The 17,724-nt window shown below is 39.1% G+C and overlaps 1 protein-coding gene across 1 annotated transcript in view; it reads right to left on the reverse strand.

The window, feature by feature from the left end:
* Positions 1-381: 381 nt before the first annotated feature.
* Positions 382-17,724, reverse strand: part of LOC108710191 (glycine receptor subunit alphaZ1) — a 67,835-nt gene continuing 50,492 nt past the window's right edge. The window contains exons 4-9 of the mRNA XM_041586033.1: positions 11,378-11,601; positions 11,111-11,193; positions 8,508-8,645; positions 6,481-6,695; positions 5,276-5,422; positions 382-784 (exon numbers count right to left, since the gene is read on the reverse strand). Coding sequence (XP_041441967.1) covers positions 494-784; positions 5,276-5,422; positions 6,481-6,695; positions 8,508-8,645; positions 11,111-11,193; positions 11,378-11,601 — 1,098 coding nt within the window. The 3' untranslated portion in view covers positions 382-493. The remainder of the gene's footprint in view (positions 785-5,275; positions 5,423-6,480; positions 6,696-8,507; positions 8,646-11,110; positions 11,194-11,377; positions 11,602-17,724) is intronic.

The following is a 17,724-nucleotide window of genomic DNA, read 5'->3' on the forward strand; positions in this document are numbered from 1 at the left end:
TCCCAGCATGCCCCACTTGGAGTCAGAAGGCCTAGAAACATTTATACTGCTGATCCCAAGCTTCATGGCTTGAAAGGCCCAGATCCTTGTGATGGGATATAGATATTGCCACATTCGTAAAATAAATCATGCATTGCTGCATTGCTATTGCACAAGCTAAATACAGAGTTTTTGCTCTTTTTTTTTTTTTTCTTTTAATTTTTTGTAATAGAAAGGCTTGTATTCGGTTCTACTTAATTATTTGTAGTCACTTTCAGTTATTGGGTTGCTGATTATTGATGATATCTCTTCTTTCTCATTTCTTTGTCCCTACCTTGGATATCAGGCAGATTTCTGACCAATTGGGATATGCCATACCCTACTAAATTATCTACGGTCCAAACTCAAAATCCTATTGTCTTTAATTGCCTTTCAGAACAGTCTTTTTTTTACTTTCGCCTTTTCATATTAGATACCCTACACACCCACCTTTCTCCCCATCCCCACTAGCATCTCATTGCTTGTGGACATCCTCACTCCGCACAATCTTGTATATGATCCAGTAGAAAGTGTTGAATATCAGGAAAACCAAAGGAAAGCCGATTCTTGACACTTTATCAATCTGCTTGGCTCGGCTGATGAAGAGCTTACGCATCTCGTCTGAGGATTTGGAGGCTGGCTGTGGAGAGCTTGCAGGGTTATTGTTGTTGTTACCCTTCGTGGAGATCCCATCCTTGGCTTGTAGACATGCAGGCCCCATTCCATAGGCAGCAAAGCTGAAACGCCCTTCTGCATTTTCGTCCTCCTGCAAAAGATTGAGCATAGGGCTCTACTTAAAATAAAACATGGATGCTGCACCCTCTCCAACGGGCTACTGGCTAATCTCTCTTTCTGTATTTCCATTTTCTGCTTTAATAATACAACCACATACCAAAGACTCTGATCGCCTTATATTGCCACAGATTTAGGTTTTCTTTGTACTTGTCAATTAGAAAGGTTCAGATGATTATATTAATTTTGCTTTGTTTTCCTAGTATTTATAAAGGTTCTACTGACTGCAGTTTCACTCTTGTCTAGGCTTCCATTGTCTCAAAATGGTTACAAACAGTAAAAACATGTGTCAACAAAGGCTTGCATGTACTCTTATCTGGTATGAGACACCTGGATTTTCCAAACATTTGGATATTTACTATTCCCATAAACTTTCTCACACTTCATTCTCACTGCTTTGAGGTACAGGTATAGGATCCGTTATCTGTAACAGCCTTTTTGTAATTCAGAGCTTTCTGGATAACAATCCAGAAAGCTCTGAATTACAAAAAGGCTGTCTTCAATAGACTCCATTATAATCACATAAACCAAAGTTTAATTTTTTTTCCTTTTTCTCTGTAAAAATAAAACAGATCCTTGTATTTGATCGAAACCAAGATATATTTAATCCGTAATGGAATAAAAAGCATCTTATTGGGTTTATTGAATGACATGATTTTCTAATAGCCCTAAAGTATGAATATCCAAATTACATAAAGACCCATTATCTGGAAAGACCCAGGTCACGGGCATTCTGGATAACAGGTCCCATACATGTAATAGGTCAAACCATATATAATTACATAACTAATATTACAAAAAAAAATCCAGTAAAACTAGATCACTTTCTGGGCTTCGATTGTCTTGTTGAATAATTATAAAGAATGATCAATGTAACGCTAAAAGAGTAACCCAAATGCTCTCTTTCTATACATATAATTGTGGCAGGACATGAACTGTATGCTTGGCAGGAAAGCTCAATTTTTCTGTAGAATATTGTACATCTCTCCCTCAGTTTCTAAACATAAAATACTAGAGTAAATATGGATTGGAGGTGTAGGCCCTTAGGCAACGCCAACAGAGTGCATCAAAGGACTCTGTCCAGAAGGCTAAAATATTCTTGGTATAAAGTCAGAATGAATACATGCACTCTTGTTGCTTTCAAGGATTTCAACTGATACATCTGGTGTTGTCTGTGATATTATCTCTTTAAAGCAGATTTAATAACTGAGCTTGGATTTCCTCTGTTGTTGCCATAGTACACTCTGCAGCTTTAGGAATTACAAGGATTACATAGCAAATATCACAAAAAAGATTACAAAATTGTCAAAAGGGATAAGTCTATAAATTATATGTTTTAACCAGTATTTTCCTTGCCTTTCACTCTCAAGTTCAACCAATGTAAAAAGGTAAGTCGGAAATGTATTCTACCATGACAAGCAGGCTCTATCACGCGCTGATTGGTTGCAAATACATTTAGCACATATCTAATTAAATGTATTGCCAATTAAATGGTTTTATTTATAAATGTCAATTTTTAGCATTTTTTTAACATATGGATGACTGGAGGCACCCATATAGATTCCAACATAAGCAGGCTGTGTGAGTCATCTCCCACTGATAGTCTCTTGAAGTGCTGAGTACCAGTAGTAATCCCCTAATTTATTTCCACTCTAGGTTTACTGGCATTAACAGTTTTAAATTAATTGTTCTGTGAAAGGCTGGCTGATTTATGGTTGGCTCAAACAGCCTGCCAAACTTAGTAACTGTTCAGTACATGACAGAACCCCTTTTCAAGCATTTTATTCCAGTTTAAGCATCCCTATGAAGTCCAGCATTTGCTTATGATCACGGTGGCCATAGACTCACAGATAATATTGCACAAAACAAATTTTTGTACGATTTTCGTTGCGTGTATGGTGGGAACCGACTGATATCAGAAGAAGACTTGGATATTGGTCGGCTCATCGATCTGTCTGGAAGGAAAATTTTGATTGGTTGCTGAAGGCACCTTTGAAGCATTACTTTGAGGGTTTACTGGTGTATTTATATAGACCTTTCTGATAAAGCTTACTTAATTTTTGCCTTTCCTTCTCCTTTAAGGGGTTATTAACAGAGCTACTGTATAATAACTAGGGATGCACGGAATCCACTATTTTGGATTCGGCTGAACCCCCGAATCCTTCGTGAAAGATTCGGCTGAACCGAATTCGAACCCTAATTTGCATATGCAAATTAGAGGTGGGAAGGTGAAATTTTCTTTACTTCCTTGTTTTGTGACAGGATTTCCCTTCCTGTCCCTAATTTGCATATGTAAATTAGGATTCAGATTCGGTTCGGCCGGGCAGAAGGATTCAGCCGAATCCGAATCCTACTGAAAAAAGCCGAATCCTGACCGAATCCCGAACCGAATCCTGGATTCGGTGCATCCCTAATAATAACATGGGTGGTATTATGCTGAACGGCAGGCCCAGCACCAAGATGTGTCCTTATAACTCTACCACAAAATAGGTCTGTCAGTTGGAGACCCATGGGTGTACTTGAAGCATATACCTTATACGTGACATACACTGTGACATTGGTTATGTGGTTGTATTTCTACAAAATTTCATATTTTTTCAGTCACTGCAGTAATTAGAGGAGCCTAGTTGAGGGGTGCCTTGCAGTCATTTTGGCAGATGCAAAGCAGGGGATCCTTGTCATTGTTTACATCAATGTAATTATAAAATATATCCAGAAGAATCTGCACTCACAGGTCTTACTAATTAAAATGTAAGTTTTATTTTGAAAAAGGCCATGGGTCGGCCGAAACGTCAGAGCGTGTTTTAAAATTAAAACTTACATTTTAATTAGTAAGACCTGTGAGTGCGGATTCTTCTGGATATATTTTGTTTATTTTGCTGTCTCTGCACCCAGGCACATTTACAACAGTTATCGAGAGTGCCGGTATCAGAGTGAAATGTGTATATATAAATATACATAGTCTTCATAAGAACATTCATACTTCAAGTTATGTAAGAGTTGTGGCACTCAATACTGAATTTTCCATTTATCTGCTTTATTTATTTCCTCCATTTCATTAATGGAATATATTGTGACTTTGCTACAAATTGTCCTTGTTTTTATATTATAATATATCCCCCGGTTTGCCTCTGCAGCCCACTCACCCATACCCACTGTGACACTCAAACATCCCACCCCAACAAATATATTCTCTTATCATATTTCACCTGCTCAGAATCAGAAAACATTGGCTTAAGATAGGCTAGAGATACAGAGAAAGGAGTTCCATAACTTCAAAGCAGTTACATAATATAGATAAATTGGGGGTGTCCCATATGGCATGGCCATTACCCATAGTTTAAGTGCCATTGGCTGGAAATCATTTGACTACAGGAACTTCACAGAAATAGGATTTAGCTGGTTTTGTAGTAACATTATCAAAGTTTGACTCAGTCTAGAAATGATAGCAGCAAAGGAGAAGTTTGCATTTACTGGCACATTTTGGCAAAGAGCAGAATCATTTGGCATATGTGGCTTGTTAAACCTGTCTAAGTTTCAGCTATTTGAACTTTCTGAATATTTACTTATCTGCATTTAGCTGGGACAATTTTTTAACTGTCTCTTCCATAATATCAGGTGATCTTTATTGTCTTGCCATCGTCAAAGGCTTACTGAACAGTACAAAGGTCTTAAAGGGACATTTACTTATGGGCGTCACGTTAGCAATAATCCTAATCTCTTTACTCCATTTCCAAGATTATGTTCCATTCCTACAGTTCTTATTTGTTTCTCATGGGTAACTCCCTAAACTGATCATCATCTACAAACATACAAAGGTGAGTCTATTTAGTTTTCAACCACAGCTCCTGATTAAGTCTGAATAAATCCATTTTTACATGTATATTGGTATGAATTATGACAACACTATTTACAGCTATACAGCTATTTATAACTACACAAGGATTTAATGGAGGCTCTCTTTGCTTTAGTCTTGATCCAAACAAAGCTTTCATGATGCAGTTGCCTCAAAGTGCAGTCTCTTTCGCTATAACTGTGCCACGGGAGAGGTTTCCAAAATGACATGACACATGCTTGGATTGCTATCTGTCCTGCATTATAGTCATGGCTTCACGTGGGCATTTGACTGCCCTGTAATGCTTGGTGGTGCAACCAATCACTGAGAGCATCCATTGCAACCCCAGTCTTAGGTGCAAGTTTTCAGCATTCAGCATTATTTTAACAGTGAATTACTATGAATCATAGTGGATTTATGCAACTGTAGGATATGCCAGTCACAGACTGACAAAGTCGATGAATTTGGAAGTCCTTCCCAATAACGCTACGGATGTACTGCCACCACTACACTGAAGGCTGCCCTATTTTTCTAGAATTCTCCAAAGGGTGCTATTGATAAAAAGGCATCCACACTGATCTAAGTGTATATGTCAGACAGGAGCTGCTCAGCCTGCTCTGAATAGGTTACCTTGTGGTGTCGCCGCCTCCTCCTGAAGCGTAGAAGCTCCTTATGCTGACGAGATACAAAGTTGACTGCTGCGTATTCCAGCAGAGCAGAGAAGACAAAGAGCAAGCAAACAGCCATCCAGATATCAATGGCTTTGACATAGGAGACCTGGTTACAAGACAGCCAGGAATAAGAATGAGTTATACACTAAAGACACAAAATAGAAAAGCTATATGGAATGGCAAAGGAAAGTTGTTATGAGAAGATATCACAACAGCAGTTACCTTAAGAGAAAGAAAGAAGAGAAGAGGAGGAACCTCTGAAATGTGAAGTGAGTGTTAAAAAAAGTGAGCAAATTAAACATTGACAATGATGGCAGAATAAGATTACTTTAAGGAAGATATATATTCCATCTAGATATTAGCAAAGTAAATAAGGGTCAGAAAAAAAAACACAGTAATGGTGTTACACACACGGAAGCTTCTAGCAATGTCCATGCAATTCTTAAGTAAAATGGGGATATTTATTTCATTCATTACATTTTGAAACTCCACCCCTCTGTTGCTCATGAATTGGACATTAATCAAAGGGTTGAATTTTAGAGTTATGTGAGCTTTTTTAGACCTCAGATAAACTCAAATGATTTTTAATTTAAGAATAGAAAAAAAAAATTGATCAGCAAGTTTGGGGTTTACAACCTTGAATTGATCGAGTTTTCAGCAAAAGAACTTAAATTCATCAAGTTTTCCACAAAAACTCTCCTTCAAATGGTTCAAGGGACCTCTGCCATTGACTTCTACATGACCTCGACAGGTTTTAGATGGTGTATTTCCAGATTCAAGCTATTTCCAGGGTAGGGGTATAATAAATCTCGAAAAAGTTTTTTTAACCCAAGAATATAAGTTTTGACAAATAAAAACACTTTGAAAACTTGAATTTTCGTGGAAAACCTTAATAAATAACCCCCTAAATGAAATAACAAGAACCCCTACAATTTGAAACTTGCCCACAAAGTTACAATGTTTTCCAGTTTAAATAATACACCACCTATGATGATATGCCAGAATCAAACAAATAATTCAAACTCTATGCACATCTTAGTGAACAATAAAGAAACATGAATATGTAGTACAATTTGGTATGTGAAATCTACATAATTAATTGCATCCTGAACTCTTGCAAAGGAAAGTTTGAATGGTTTGAGTTTGTATACACAGATGACAAACCTTTGGCAATGAGGCTCGAGATCCAGAGCTCTGTGTGGTCATGGTCAGCACAGTAGTAATACCGAGCCCAACCCTGGCAGGAGCTGCATCCATGTTAATCCAGAAGGACACCCATGACAAGATGACAATCAGCAAACTGGGAATGTACATTTGGATCAGGTAGTAGCCCATCTGTCTCTCCAAGTGGAATCGAGCCTCAATGCAAGTGAATTTACCTACAGAAGACACAAAACTTGAAATTTATAATTTAATAAATTATAAAAGATGATGTAATTTTAATTTGACTAGGTTATTGAGTTTGATCAGCTTGTAAAATGTAAAAAGAAAATAGAATCTAGTGTTAACACAGGTTTTGGGTCTTTCTAGATCTGTTGTAGCAGGAAACATTTGTTTCATTACCAAAAGAATCTTTCTGAACAAGATGAGAGTAATGTTGACCTTGGTTACTAACAAAATAAGCCCCCCTCCCAGGCTTGCGTAAAGACCAACTTTTGTCTTTCCTCTTCTATTACTTTCGGTGTGACTTCAGATTCAGCTTGGTCAGTTGTGGGTCCAACAGGCATATGTACATCAGGTGACTATTGGAGTGTTGACCAGTCAGAAAGCCAATGCTGCTACCATAATAAGCGAACTTGTTTTAAACAACGTCACCCAAAATTTAAATTCAATTCAATTGTATTGTAATGAAATAAATTGCATAAGGAATTCTGGCCTTGTAGACAGATGTAACATATTTCTCATCATTCACATACAAACCACACAATATAATGCATTGCCTCCTGATCATTCTAATACAGCTCCAGAATAAGCACTTAAAGGAGAACTAAACCCTAAAAATAAATATGGCTAAAAATACCATATTTTATATACTGAACTTATTGCATCAGCCTAAAGTTTCAGCTTCTCCCGCAATTATCCAGGACTTGAAACCTGTCACCATCTTGGAAAGTGTCTGCAACACTCACATGCTCAGTGGGCTCTGAGCAGCTGTTGAGAAGCTAAGCTTAGGGGTCATCGCAAATTATCAAGCAGAAAATGAGGCCGGACTGTAATATAAGCTGATGCTACAGGGCTGATTATTAAATTCTGATGCTAATTGTACTGGTTTCTGTGTTGCCATGTAGTAATTATCTGTATCAATTACTAATCAGCCTTAGATTGTAACATTTATATTCTATGTGTAATGTATATTGTCTGTCCCTAAGCTCAGTAAGTGACAGCAGCACAGAGCATGTGTAGTGAATCAGCAGAAAAGAAGATGGGGAGCTACTGGGGCATCTTTAGAGGCATATACCTTAACTGCTAAATTGCTTTGGTTGCCTTGGGCTGGTACAGAAGTCCAAAACATAATGTAAAACATTTCTAGCCTTCTTCTTTAGTTAGGCTTAAGTTCTCCTTTAAGATTTAATTAGTTGCTAGGCACCAAATTATGTAGAGCATGTGATTTAATTGATAACACCCTCATGAAAAGTACATGTGATAGACAGATGTGATAGAACTAGTTGCTACATGTATGCAGCGTCTCAATAGAATGATTCCTTTAATGACAAAGAAGTAGCTAGAGGTGAACATGGTTGCTTACCACCCTCCTATGCAGATCTCTTGATAGAAATGCCATCAATATGCAATCTTTTTGATATTTCTAGCTGCTGATTACCTAAATATGGAACCCTATGTAGTTAATGGCTACACAAATGGATACTTGACTATGGAACTCTTTTGAGCAACAATTGCTGCATATTGTAAATATATAACCTGTTTGATTGCAGTGTCTGTCTATTATGCAGTAGGTAGCCCTTTTTGATGGCAATAGCTGCTCAATGACCCACCAATGAAACCTCAAGATAAAATGTTTTCTTCCAGTGTTTGCCTACCACCCAGCTAATGCACCCATATAGACTCCATGAGATGAAAATGATTGCCTACCACCCACATACGCACTCCTTGAGATGAAAATTATTTCTGGTCACAGGTGGGGATGACGAATGGGCTGTGGAATATTGCTGCTTATATAGATGACCACTGACCAGTACTATAGTGCTTGGTGCAGTATCTCAGATCCTTCTCTTCTTTCAAGATAAATTGAGGCAAAGTCAGGCCTTCAGCAACCTGCACAGCCCCCACCTCCTCCCATTCAAATATCAAGTCGTTCATTGTGTAGCCAACTGTGAGAAGAAAGCAAAGGTTACCGCAGGCAGGTAATTCAGAATAACAGTTGTTAACTGCTCTCGTCCACAAGCAACCTGTTTTCATACAAAAACCTTCAAAACAAAATCTATATCTTCATTATTGGCTTAAAGTCCCATTCAAGTTACCTGTGACTTTATAAAATGTACTTATGGTGGGGCTCTTACTCTCTCCCTTCATTACAATCGTATTTTACTAGCCAGTGATTACTTTGTTAAGAGCATGGAAATGCTATTGCTATTGCACTGGTTCAAGTCTTATTTTCCTCATAAACCAAATTTGAGTTATGGCAAACATCCAATTTTAACAGAAACCATTTTATTAAAGGAGAAGGAAAGGCTAAAATAAAGTAAGCTTTATTAGACAGGTCTATATAAATACACCAGTAAACCCTCAAAGTAGTGCTGCTCTGAGTCATCTGTCAAAAGAAACACTACATTTCTTTCATTCTATTGTGTTCACATGGGCTTCTGTATCAGACTTCCTGTTTTCATCTTAAATCTCCAGGGCACGGCCTTGAGCATGCTCAGTGTGTTTCTCTCCCCCCTCCCTCCTCCCCTCCCTGCTGCAATCTGAGGCCAGAGCTATGAGCGAGCATGAAGAGACACAGGCAGGAAGTGATATCACACCAAGCCAATATGGCAGTTGCTATCCTAAACAAACAGAGAACACTTCAAGAGCTGTTTACTCAAGTATGGTAAAGCATTTTGCAGAATAAATATAGTGTCATAGCTTTCTGCACCACCCCCAGGCCGTGTCATGCCGAAGGGTCCTAGCGCCCACCAATTTTCATGCTGGATTGCGTGCATGCATGCGCTGGAGCGCAGTGACGATTATTGCTTTTTAGAATGCAGCTGGTGGCATGCCGTCCCCACAGCCTTGCTGCCCTAGGCCTGGGTCTTTGTGGCCTCGCCACAAATCCGGGCTTGAAACTGACACATTTTATTATCAATGGGAACCAACAAAGTGCACAGGCACTGCGCCAATGAGACAAGTTGAAATACTTGCCTCAGGTGGCAGCTCCATACAAGTTCCCAGGGCTGGCAAAATTAAGATCTGAATTAAGATAGGAAACAGGAAATTCAGCTCTGTTTCAACAATGCCAATTACATTTCCCAGTACCTCCAGCTTTCACATTTTTCTAGTCAGATTTCTTGTATTTAATACTAAACATATATTTAACACTGGTACCAGCTTGTAAATTGGATAAATACAGGTATGAGACCTGTGATCCACAAAGCCTGGAACTTGGGGCTTTCCAGATAAGGGACCTTTCCATAATTTGAATCTTCATTAGTGATGGCAAATAAATTTGTGGCAAATTCACCAGGAAAAAATCCGGCACCCCAAAAAAATTTGGGCACGTGAGAATAGTCGTGCGCATTAAAATTGTCTTGTGTCAGAATGATTGGGACGCCCATTGACTTTAATGAATTTGGATAAAATAGGTGCGCATATAGAGTAACAATTGTCGCAGGCATCAAAATTGACGCATGTCAAAATAATTTTGACACCCCATGACTTTCGCCATTTCACGAAGTTCGTGCTAAATTCGGAAATTTTTTGGGGAAGCGAAACTGGACAAATTCACCCATCACTAATCTTCTACTAAGGTCATTTAAACATTAAATAAACCCAACAGGATTTTTTTGCCTCAAGTAAGGATTAATTGGGATCAAGTACAAGGTACTGTTTTATTATTACAGAGGAAAAGGAAATCATTTTTAAAGTTGTGTGGATTCTATGGGAGATTGACTTTCCTTAATTGGGAGCTTTCTGCGTAACAGGTTTCCCTGGCTGTCAGCTCCCTAAGCTCCTACTAACTAAAGGTTGGGCTATTTAAAGGAAAGCTCTCCTCTGCTCCTTAGTTTCCAAAAAACGTATAATTTCAACTCCTTTAGTTCCAAGTTCAGCTCTCCTCAGCTGCCTTAGTTACAAATAGCTTACAACTTTACTCAGCTCCCTCAGTTTCTGTAACTCAACTACCTTAGTCCCCAGTCATATACTAGCTCCCTTAGTTCCTAGAAGCTTATAACTCTACTTCACACCCTTAATTCCTAGTAACTTAAAACTTTCCTCCTGATATACAACTCATTTAACTCTCTTAGTAACGTAATGTTCATCAGATTCTCCTTAGTTCCCAGTAACTCACAATTCCCAACAGCTTTCTTAGCTCCAAGTAATATACAGTTCTCTTCATCTTTATATTCCAGGAGAATACAACTTTACTCACTTTCCATAGTTCCTAGTAACCTAAAGATCTCCTCAGATCCTTAGTTCACAGTAACTCTCATCTGCTCCCTTAGTTCCCAGTAGTTTACAATGTTTCTTAGCTCCTTTAGGAAGCTTATTGTAACTCCCAGAAGCTTACAACTCTCCTCAGCTCCCTCAGCTCCCAGTAATTTACAGCTATCCACAGGTCCCTTAATTCCCAGTAACTTACAACTCTCCAGCTGCATTATGCAAGTTTGGACATCCATTGGGAAATTTTTCAGGTCCATGGGACAAGCTAATGTCAGAGTCAGTCTGAAACAGAAACATAGGAAACAAGCCATTACATATATTTGTCAGGGATCATACATAAATAGGGATACACATATATATATGTGTATATATATATATATATATATATATATATATATATATATATATATATATATATATATATATATATATATATATATATATATATATATATACACATCAATACCTTATGCTATAAAGAACATTTCCAGTCTTGAAGATTCTCAACAACTTGTTGTCGGTTGTAATTTCATGGAAGTTAGCCCCCTTTTCATTAGCAAAGAACAGATCTGGTTTCCAGATCGAGTCCAACATAGAAGGATCTAGATCCAGTGAGTCATCTGGATATTCACTATAAGCTAAGCGAGGATCGTTCCACTGCTGACGCAGGAAAATATTAAGTCTGTAATCCTGGAAGTAAAAAAAAAAGATGTGTTCAATCATACTTAATGTTTTTTTTTCTGAATTAGACCGATGCAGATTTCCTTTGTTAAATGAGTAGGATTAAATTCAGTACCCGTTATGAGTTTTTATAGAAATTAAATGTTTAAATTATAGCATAGTAAATATAACATCTTTTATAAGCATGTCTAGAAATATAGATATATAAATGAACCAAACATAATTGAGTAATCTTTTCTATAAAATTCTATCAATTAAACAATGACAGTTGGCAACATTTTGCAGCCTGGCCTCAAATCAAATCTCTGGTTATAGCCCCTATTGCCATTGCTGCTATTACATGGGAAAGTGAGATGGTTTGCCTAAAATTAGCTAAATCCTGGTACATGAAAAAAACTAGAGATAAAATGGCTTGTGTGGCATTAGATCCTGTTACCTCCCCAGGTTTTCTCCATCGCTTAACATAATCACACAGTCAACATAAAATATTGTTATAACAAACACTGTAGTATAGATCCAGGGGTATTCAAGCAAAAAATAAAAACATTCATCCCAAACCTCACAATTAGAAACCTGTGGCACCAGTCATTCAGGCACCTGAATTTAACCCAACATACCTGTCCATGAAATATCCAAAAACCTGATTCTTTAGTTCTGTGGTGAAAACGTACTAGAGGCAGTAATGTGCATGGGCATTAACAAATAGGGACAAGGGGATTTGCCCCCCACCATAGACAGAGTTTTATTACGGCTAGGGGAAGCTAAGCAGACCCAAATATCTTGACAAATGAAAATAAACAGATTTAAAAATCCCCACTCACTATTGATGAGGGAAGTCTGACAATGAGGGGAGAGATGTTCCACGTCTCTGGCTCTTGTTTCATGCATGCAAGCTAGTTTATCCATCAACAGTATAGGCCCTGGTACAGCTGCCTGAAAATCAGATTTGCTTGAGGGGTGGGGGCACGGGCCGCAGGGTTTGCTTCCTCTATAGCAGATCTCTTGCCTGTAAATTTACGGGCCCCTGCAGCAAGTAGATGTGCACCCGCAATCAGCGCACTTGGGTCAAAGGTTTCAAACCAGCACACTCACGTCAGTGCATACGTGCCCATGGGGCCGGGAAAATTGTTGCACGGAATGGGGCCCAGTGCCATCTTGGTACGCTGCTGCTACTGTACAATTAATTATGAGGTATGCTCCGCCATGTTTTTTCCACAGTGTCCCACCGGCCCAGTCCGACACTTGCTGCTATTTTTGGAAGATAGGCTCCCACTTGCACTTCTGCACTTCCTACAGTAAGTTGGAACTGTAAAAGGTAGTGCAACTCCATCTTGGCCACCCCCTGTGCCATAGGATGTACACCATTAATATCTTACCATCCACAGGTCCTGAATCTCCTTTGCTAAATGAAAGGGTACTGGGAATTTCTCTCCATGGCAGTGCCTCCACCTAGTGGGTTATGGGGTACACCTTCAGGTGGTCTTCCAACTCCTGGCACAATCTCTACCCAGGACACAGTCTCTACCCAGGACACAGTCCCACATTCTGCTCCTGGTGGACACACAGACACAGACCCAAGAGCTCTTTACCCTACTTGCCCCCGCTCACCTTTGAATAGAGGCAGTAGCTCCCACGTAGCAGGTTATCGAGCACAACCTGTCCTAACACAGGAAACACATGCTGGCATCATTCAATACTAGTGATGAGCGCAAAATTTGTGAAATGACAGTTTCACAAATTTATTCGCTGGCGGCAAAATGCAGAAAATCACCACAAATCCATGCCTAGCAAATTTATTCACCCATCACACTTTCCTCAGGCAAAAACTCACCAAGGGCTCACACAGAACTGGTACAGGCATCCACAGCATCTCAGAAATCTTCAGGCTGGCTCCAACACTCATCTGGAGTGTGAGTATAGCTCAGCCTCTTTCACAGGAATCCTTTTTCAGACAGCTCTAGACCCTCCTGGTCAAGCTCCCCAGTCTTGGGGCACCCCAAGCCTTCCATGGGTCTCTGAATTCCTTAGGCCCCTACATCTTGCTAAAGTCCATGCACTCCAGACTGGAGTGAAACCAGAAAGTAGACTGATAGTAAGCACATAGCAGCTCAGCTATTTGAAGAAATGGCTCAACAGTGACACTTTCAAATCTGGAATCTGCCAGGGCACACTGCACAGTAGTGATGTTCAGGTCTAGAAAAACTCAACCCGCACCAGACCTGAACCATTAACCTGCACGACTTCCATTTATAGACTTGCGCCCGTCCATCCTGCCTAACATTACTTATTCTGCACATTCAGTACAGGAAACTGAAAAGGGTTTTTCTAAAGAGAACACAGAGTATTTGAATGTAGAAGAGAGTGAGTGAGTACCTTAAAAGGGTTGTTCACCTTTAAATTTACTTTTAGTATGATGTAGAGAGTGATATTCTGAGACGATTTACAATTGTTTTATTTTATTATTTGTGGTTTTTGAGTTATTTCGCTTTTTATTCAGCAACTCTCCAGTTTGCAATGTAAGAGGTCTGGTTGCCAGATTCCAAATTACCCTAGCAACTATGCATTGATTTGAATAAGAGACTACAATATAAATAAGAGAAGCCTGATTAAAAAAATGAGTGATAAAAAGCAGCAATAAGAAAATCAATTACACCAAAGGCGCTAGGAGTGGAATCTGAAATGAGGAACCAATTCCTATTTTTCCATTCAGCTATGTGAATAATTTATAAATTCATATAAAGAAATAGGAAATAAAATACTCATCCTAAATGTAATATATATATATATATATATATATATATATATATATATATATATATATATATATATATATATATATATATACATATATATATATATATATATATATATATAACTGGGTGGTGAAGCCTCAGAAAAAATCAAAATGTGCAGCCAAGTGCTGTGGGTTTATGGCTGTGGGAGGGGTAGCCCTGATAGATTTATTGCTGGATACACTGCTTGCTGCAGATATCTAAGCCAATATATAATCCAAGAACTTTAACATGCTGCTAATCAATATATAGAGGGTGGGGGCGAGGGCTAAGCAAGAGTGCCGGAGAAGCAAACTGCTGCTAGAGCTCATAAGGAATGCTGTGCCATTGATCTATGCAAAACCAATTGATCTATATATACAGTTAGATCCATAAATATTTGGACACACACAACTTTTTTTTCTAATTTTAGTTCTGTACATTAACACAATGAATTTTAAATGAAACAACTCAGATGCAGTTGAACTGCAGACTTTCAGCTTTAATTCAGTGGGTTGAACAAAAAGATTGCATAAAAATGTGAGGAACTAAAGCCTTTTTTTGAACACAATCACTTCATTTCAGGGGCTCAAAAGTAATTGACTCACAATTGACAATTTAATCAAAGCCAATTTATGGGAAGGTGTGGGCAATTCCTTTGTTATGTCATTATCAATTAAGCAGATAAAAGCCCTGGAGTTGATTTGAGGGGTGTGCTTGTATGTGGAAGATTCAGACAACATGCGGTCAAAGGAGCTTTCCATTAAGTAGTGGCAAAATCTACAGTTTGGTACATCCTGAGAAAGAAAGAAAGCACTGGTGAACTCAGCAACGCAAAAAGACCTGGATGTCCAAGGAAGACAACAGTGGTGGATGATCACAGAATCATTTCCATGGTGAAGAGAAACCGCTTCACAACAGCCAAACAAGTGAACAAGACTCTTCAGGAGGTAGGCGTATTGATATCCAAGTCTACCATAAAGAAAAGACTGCATGAAAGTAAATACAGAGGGTGCACTGCAAGGTGCAAGCCACTCATAAGTCACATGATGTGACACAGGACAGAAGCAGCCAAATGAATTCTGAGGTGTTCAGAGACACTGTCTGCTCAAATCCAGCTAAATGCAGTCAAATTGATTAGGAGGCGTTTCATAATACAGATGGATAATGACCCAAAACATACAGCCAAAGCAACACAGGAGTTTATTAAAGCAAAGAATTGGAATATTCTTGAATGGCCAAGTCAGTTACCTGATCTGAACCCAATTGAGCATGCATTTCACTTGTTGAAGACTAAACTTCGGACAGAAAGGCCCACAAACAAATAGCAACTGAAATCCGCTGCAGTAAAGGCCTGGCATAGAATTAAAAAGGAGGAAACCCAGAATCTGGTGATGTCCATGAGTTCAAGATGTCAGACTGTGATTGCAAACAAAGGGTTTTCAACCAAGTATTAGAAATGAACATTTTATTTTCAGTTTTTAATTTGTCCAATTACATTAGAGCCTCAGAAATGAAGTGATTGTGTTAAAAAAAAAGGCTTTCGTTTCTCACATTTTAATGGGGGAGGGGCTTAAAGGGTGATCACCGCTGGTCTCAATTTTTGGGGGGTCCTAGGCAAGATGGTGTAAGGAAAAAGGAATACTGTATGTATAGTTTCCAAGGTTGTGTCAGAGGAATAACTGCTTACTGTGGCATAGTGTACCCAGTAAGGACATGAAACTATGTGATAGTGATAGTAAGGCAATATGGTAACTGCTGGTTTGTGTGTAAAGTCAGGAAAGATATATCATATATGTGGGTTTAGATTGTGAGTCCTCAATAAACCTACTGTCTAAAGCTAGCCATAAATGTGATGATCTTTCACCAATATGCCCACCTTGGAGCCATGCAGGACATTGGAATCAGGACTGTATCAACATGTTTCTCAATCAAATCTGAAAATCAAACCTGCTCGTCAAAGTCAAACAGGCCCGTCAGGTGGCACTATACACTTACCAATGAGCTGCCTGGAAGAAAAGTTTCCTCGACTCATGTATGGCCACCTTAAGTTTGTTTGTATGACAATTGTTACTTATCATATGCATTATTTAAGTATAAGAGCTATACAACATGCAGCCTCAGCCACTGTTACACTACAACTCTCAGCCTTTATATGTCTGGGAATAGAGGGAACTACATCAGTATGAGTTGGAGAGCTGCAAGTTGGATTACCAATAATAATCCCAACTGAATTTTGCACACTGAGCCCAACAGGCTACCAGATAGCGCGGCCAGGCCCCAGCACTGCGAGTAGTGTTATGTCACCTTGATCTCTGTACAAATCTGCTGACACATCAACCTGTCATTGGCAAGAACGTGCATTAAGTAAAAGTAATTATCTGAATGCCATTTCCCCATTCCTCATTAGGACCCTGCTCAATATGCTATAAATAAAGGTGCATCATTCATCATTTGGAACGGTTCAGCTTTATTCAAATGATTTACAGACGTCAAGTCAATGTTGCTGACTCACTGCATAGGAAACTGTGCCTCAGGGGCACATTTCTCTTGCATTTTGCTGAATTAAATAATTTCTCATGCAGAAAGCCAAATCTTCAGCTGAGAGGCAAAGTATTAAACTGTTAGGGTCACTACTTTAGGTCACATGTAATACAGCCATGCCATTTGCCTTAATGTTCTCTTTAAACATACAATTGTTCATTTGTGACTGATTTACTTTTTAGCTGAAATAAAAGGGGCAAAGCTGGCCCTGGTCCTGTAACTCATAGCAACCAGCCAACCACTTGATTTCATTAGGCAAACTGCAAGAGCTGCAGCACAATGGGTTAGTTAGTGTGTTAATTGGGCTCTTTGTCGAACATGGGCTACACCACCCTTAGCTTCATGTGCTCTATCACTGAGCTATAATTATTCTTTCCCAGACCAGTGAAGCTTTAATGCTGCCATTCAAAGTTACTTATTGCTCTTCACAGGCCACCATCAGAAATCATGCAGCCCCATGCCTGCGACACAAGTTTATAACAATTAGTTGTTCTGCCCAGAGAAGAACCAAGTAGTTGTTGTACCCAAGGCAAACCCCAACTACCATTAGTTTGCATACCAGATCTGTCCACAAGCCACCTTACATACAACTTACATACCACCCCTGATCTACATGCCACCTACAACTTTCCCTCATTTGTTTGCAAGCCACTTCCCAGCCCAGCTGCTGGGTCTGCATGCCACCTCATGTTCTGCTGCTCCCCTTCAACTTATACTCTCTCACCACTGCACCCGAGACACATGCCTCTTTTGACTACCTCCAGCCCTGCATCTGCCCCTAATCCCACAACAAACCTCATCCTTACATGTCCATGAC

The sequence above is a fragment of the Xenopus laevis genome, chromosome 3L (genome assembly GCF_017654675.1).
Source record: "Xenopus laevis strain J_2021 chromosome 3L, Xenopus_laevis_v10.1, whole genome shotgun sequence".
Lineage (NCBI taxonomy): Eukaryota > Metazoa > Chordata > Amphibia > Anura > Pipidae > Xenopus > Xenopus laevis.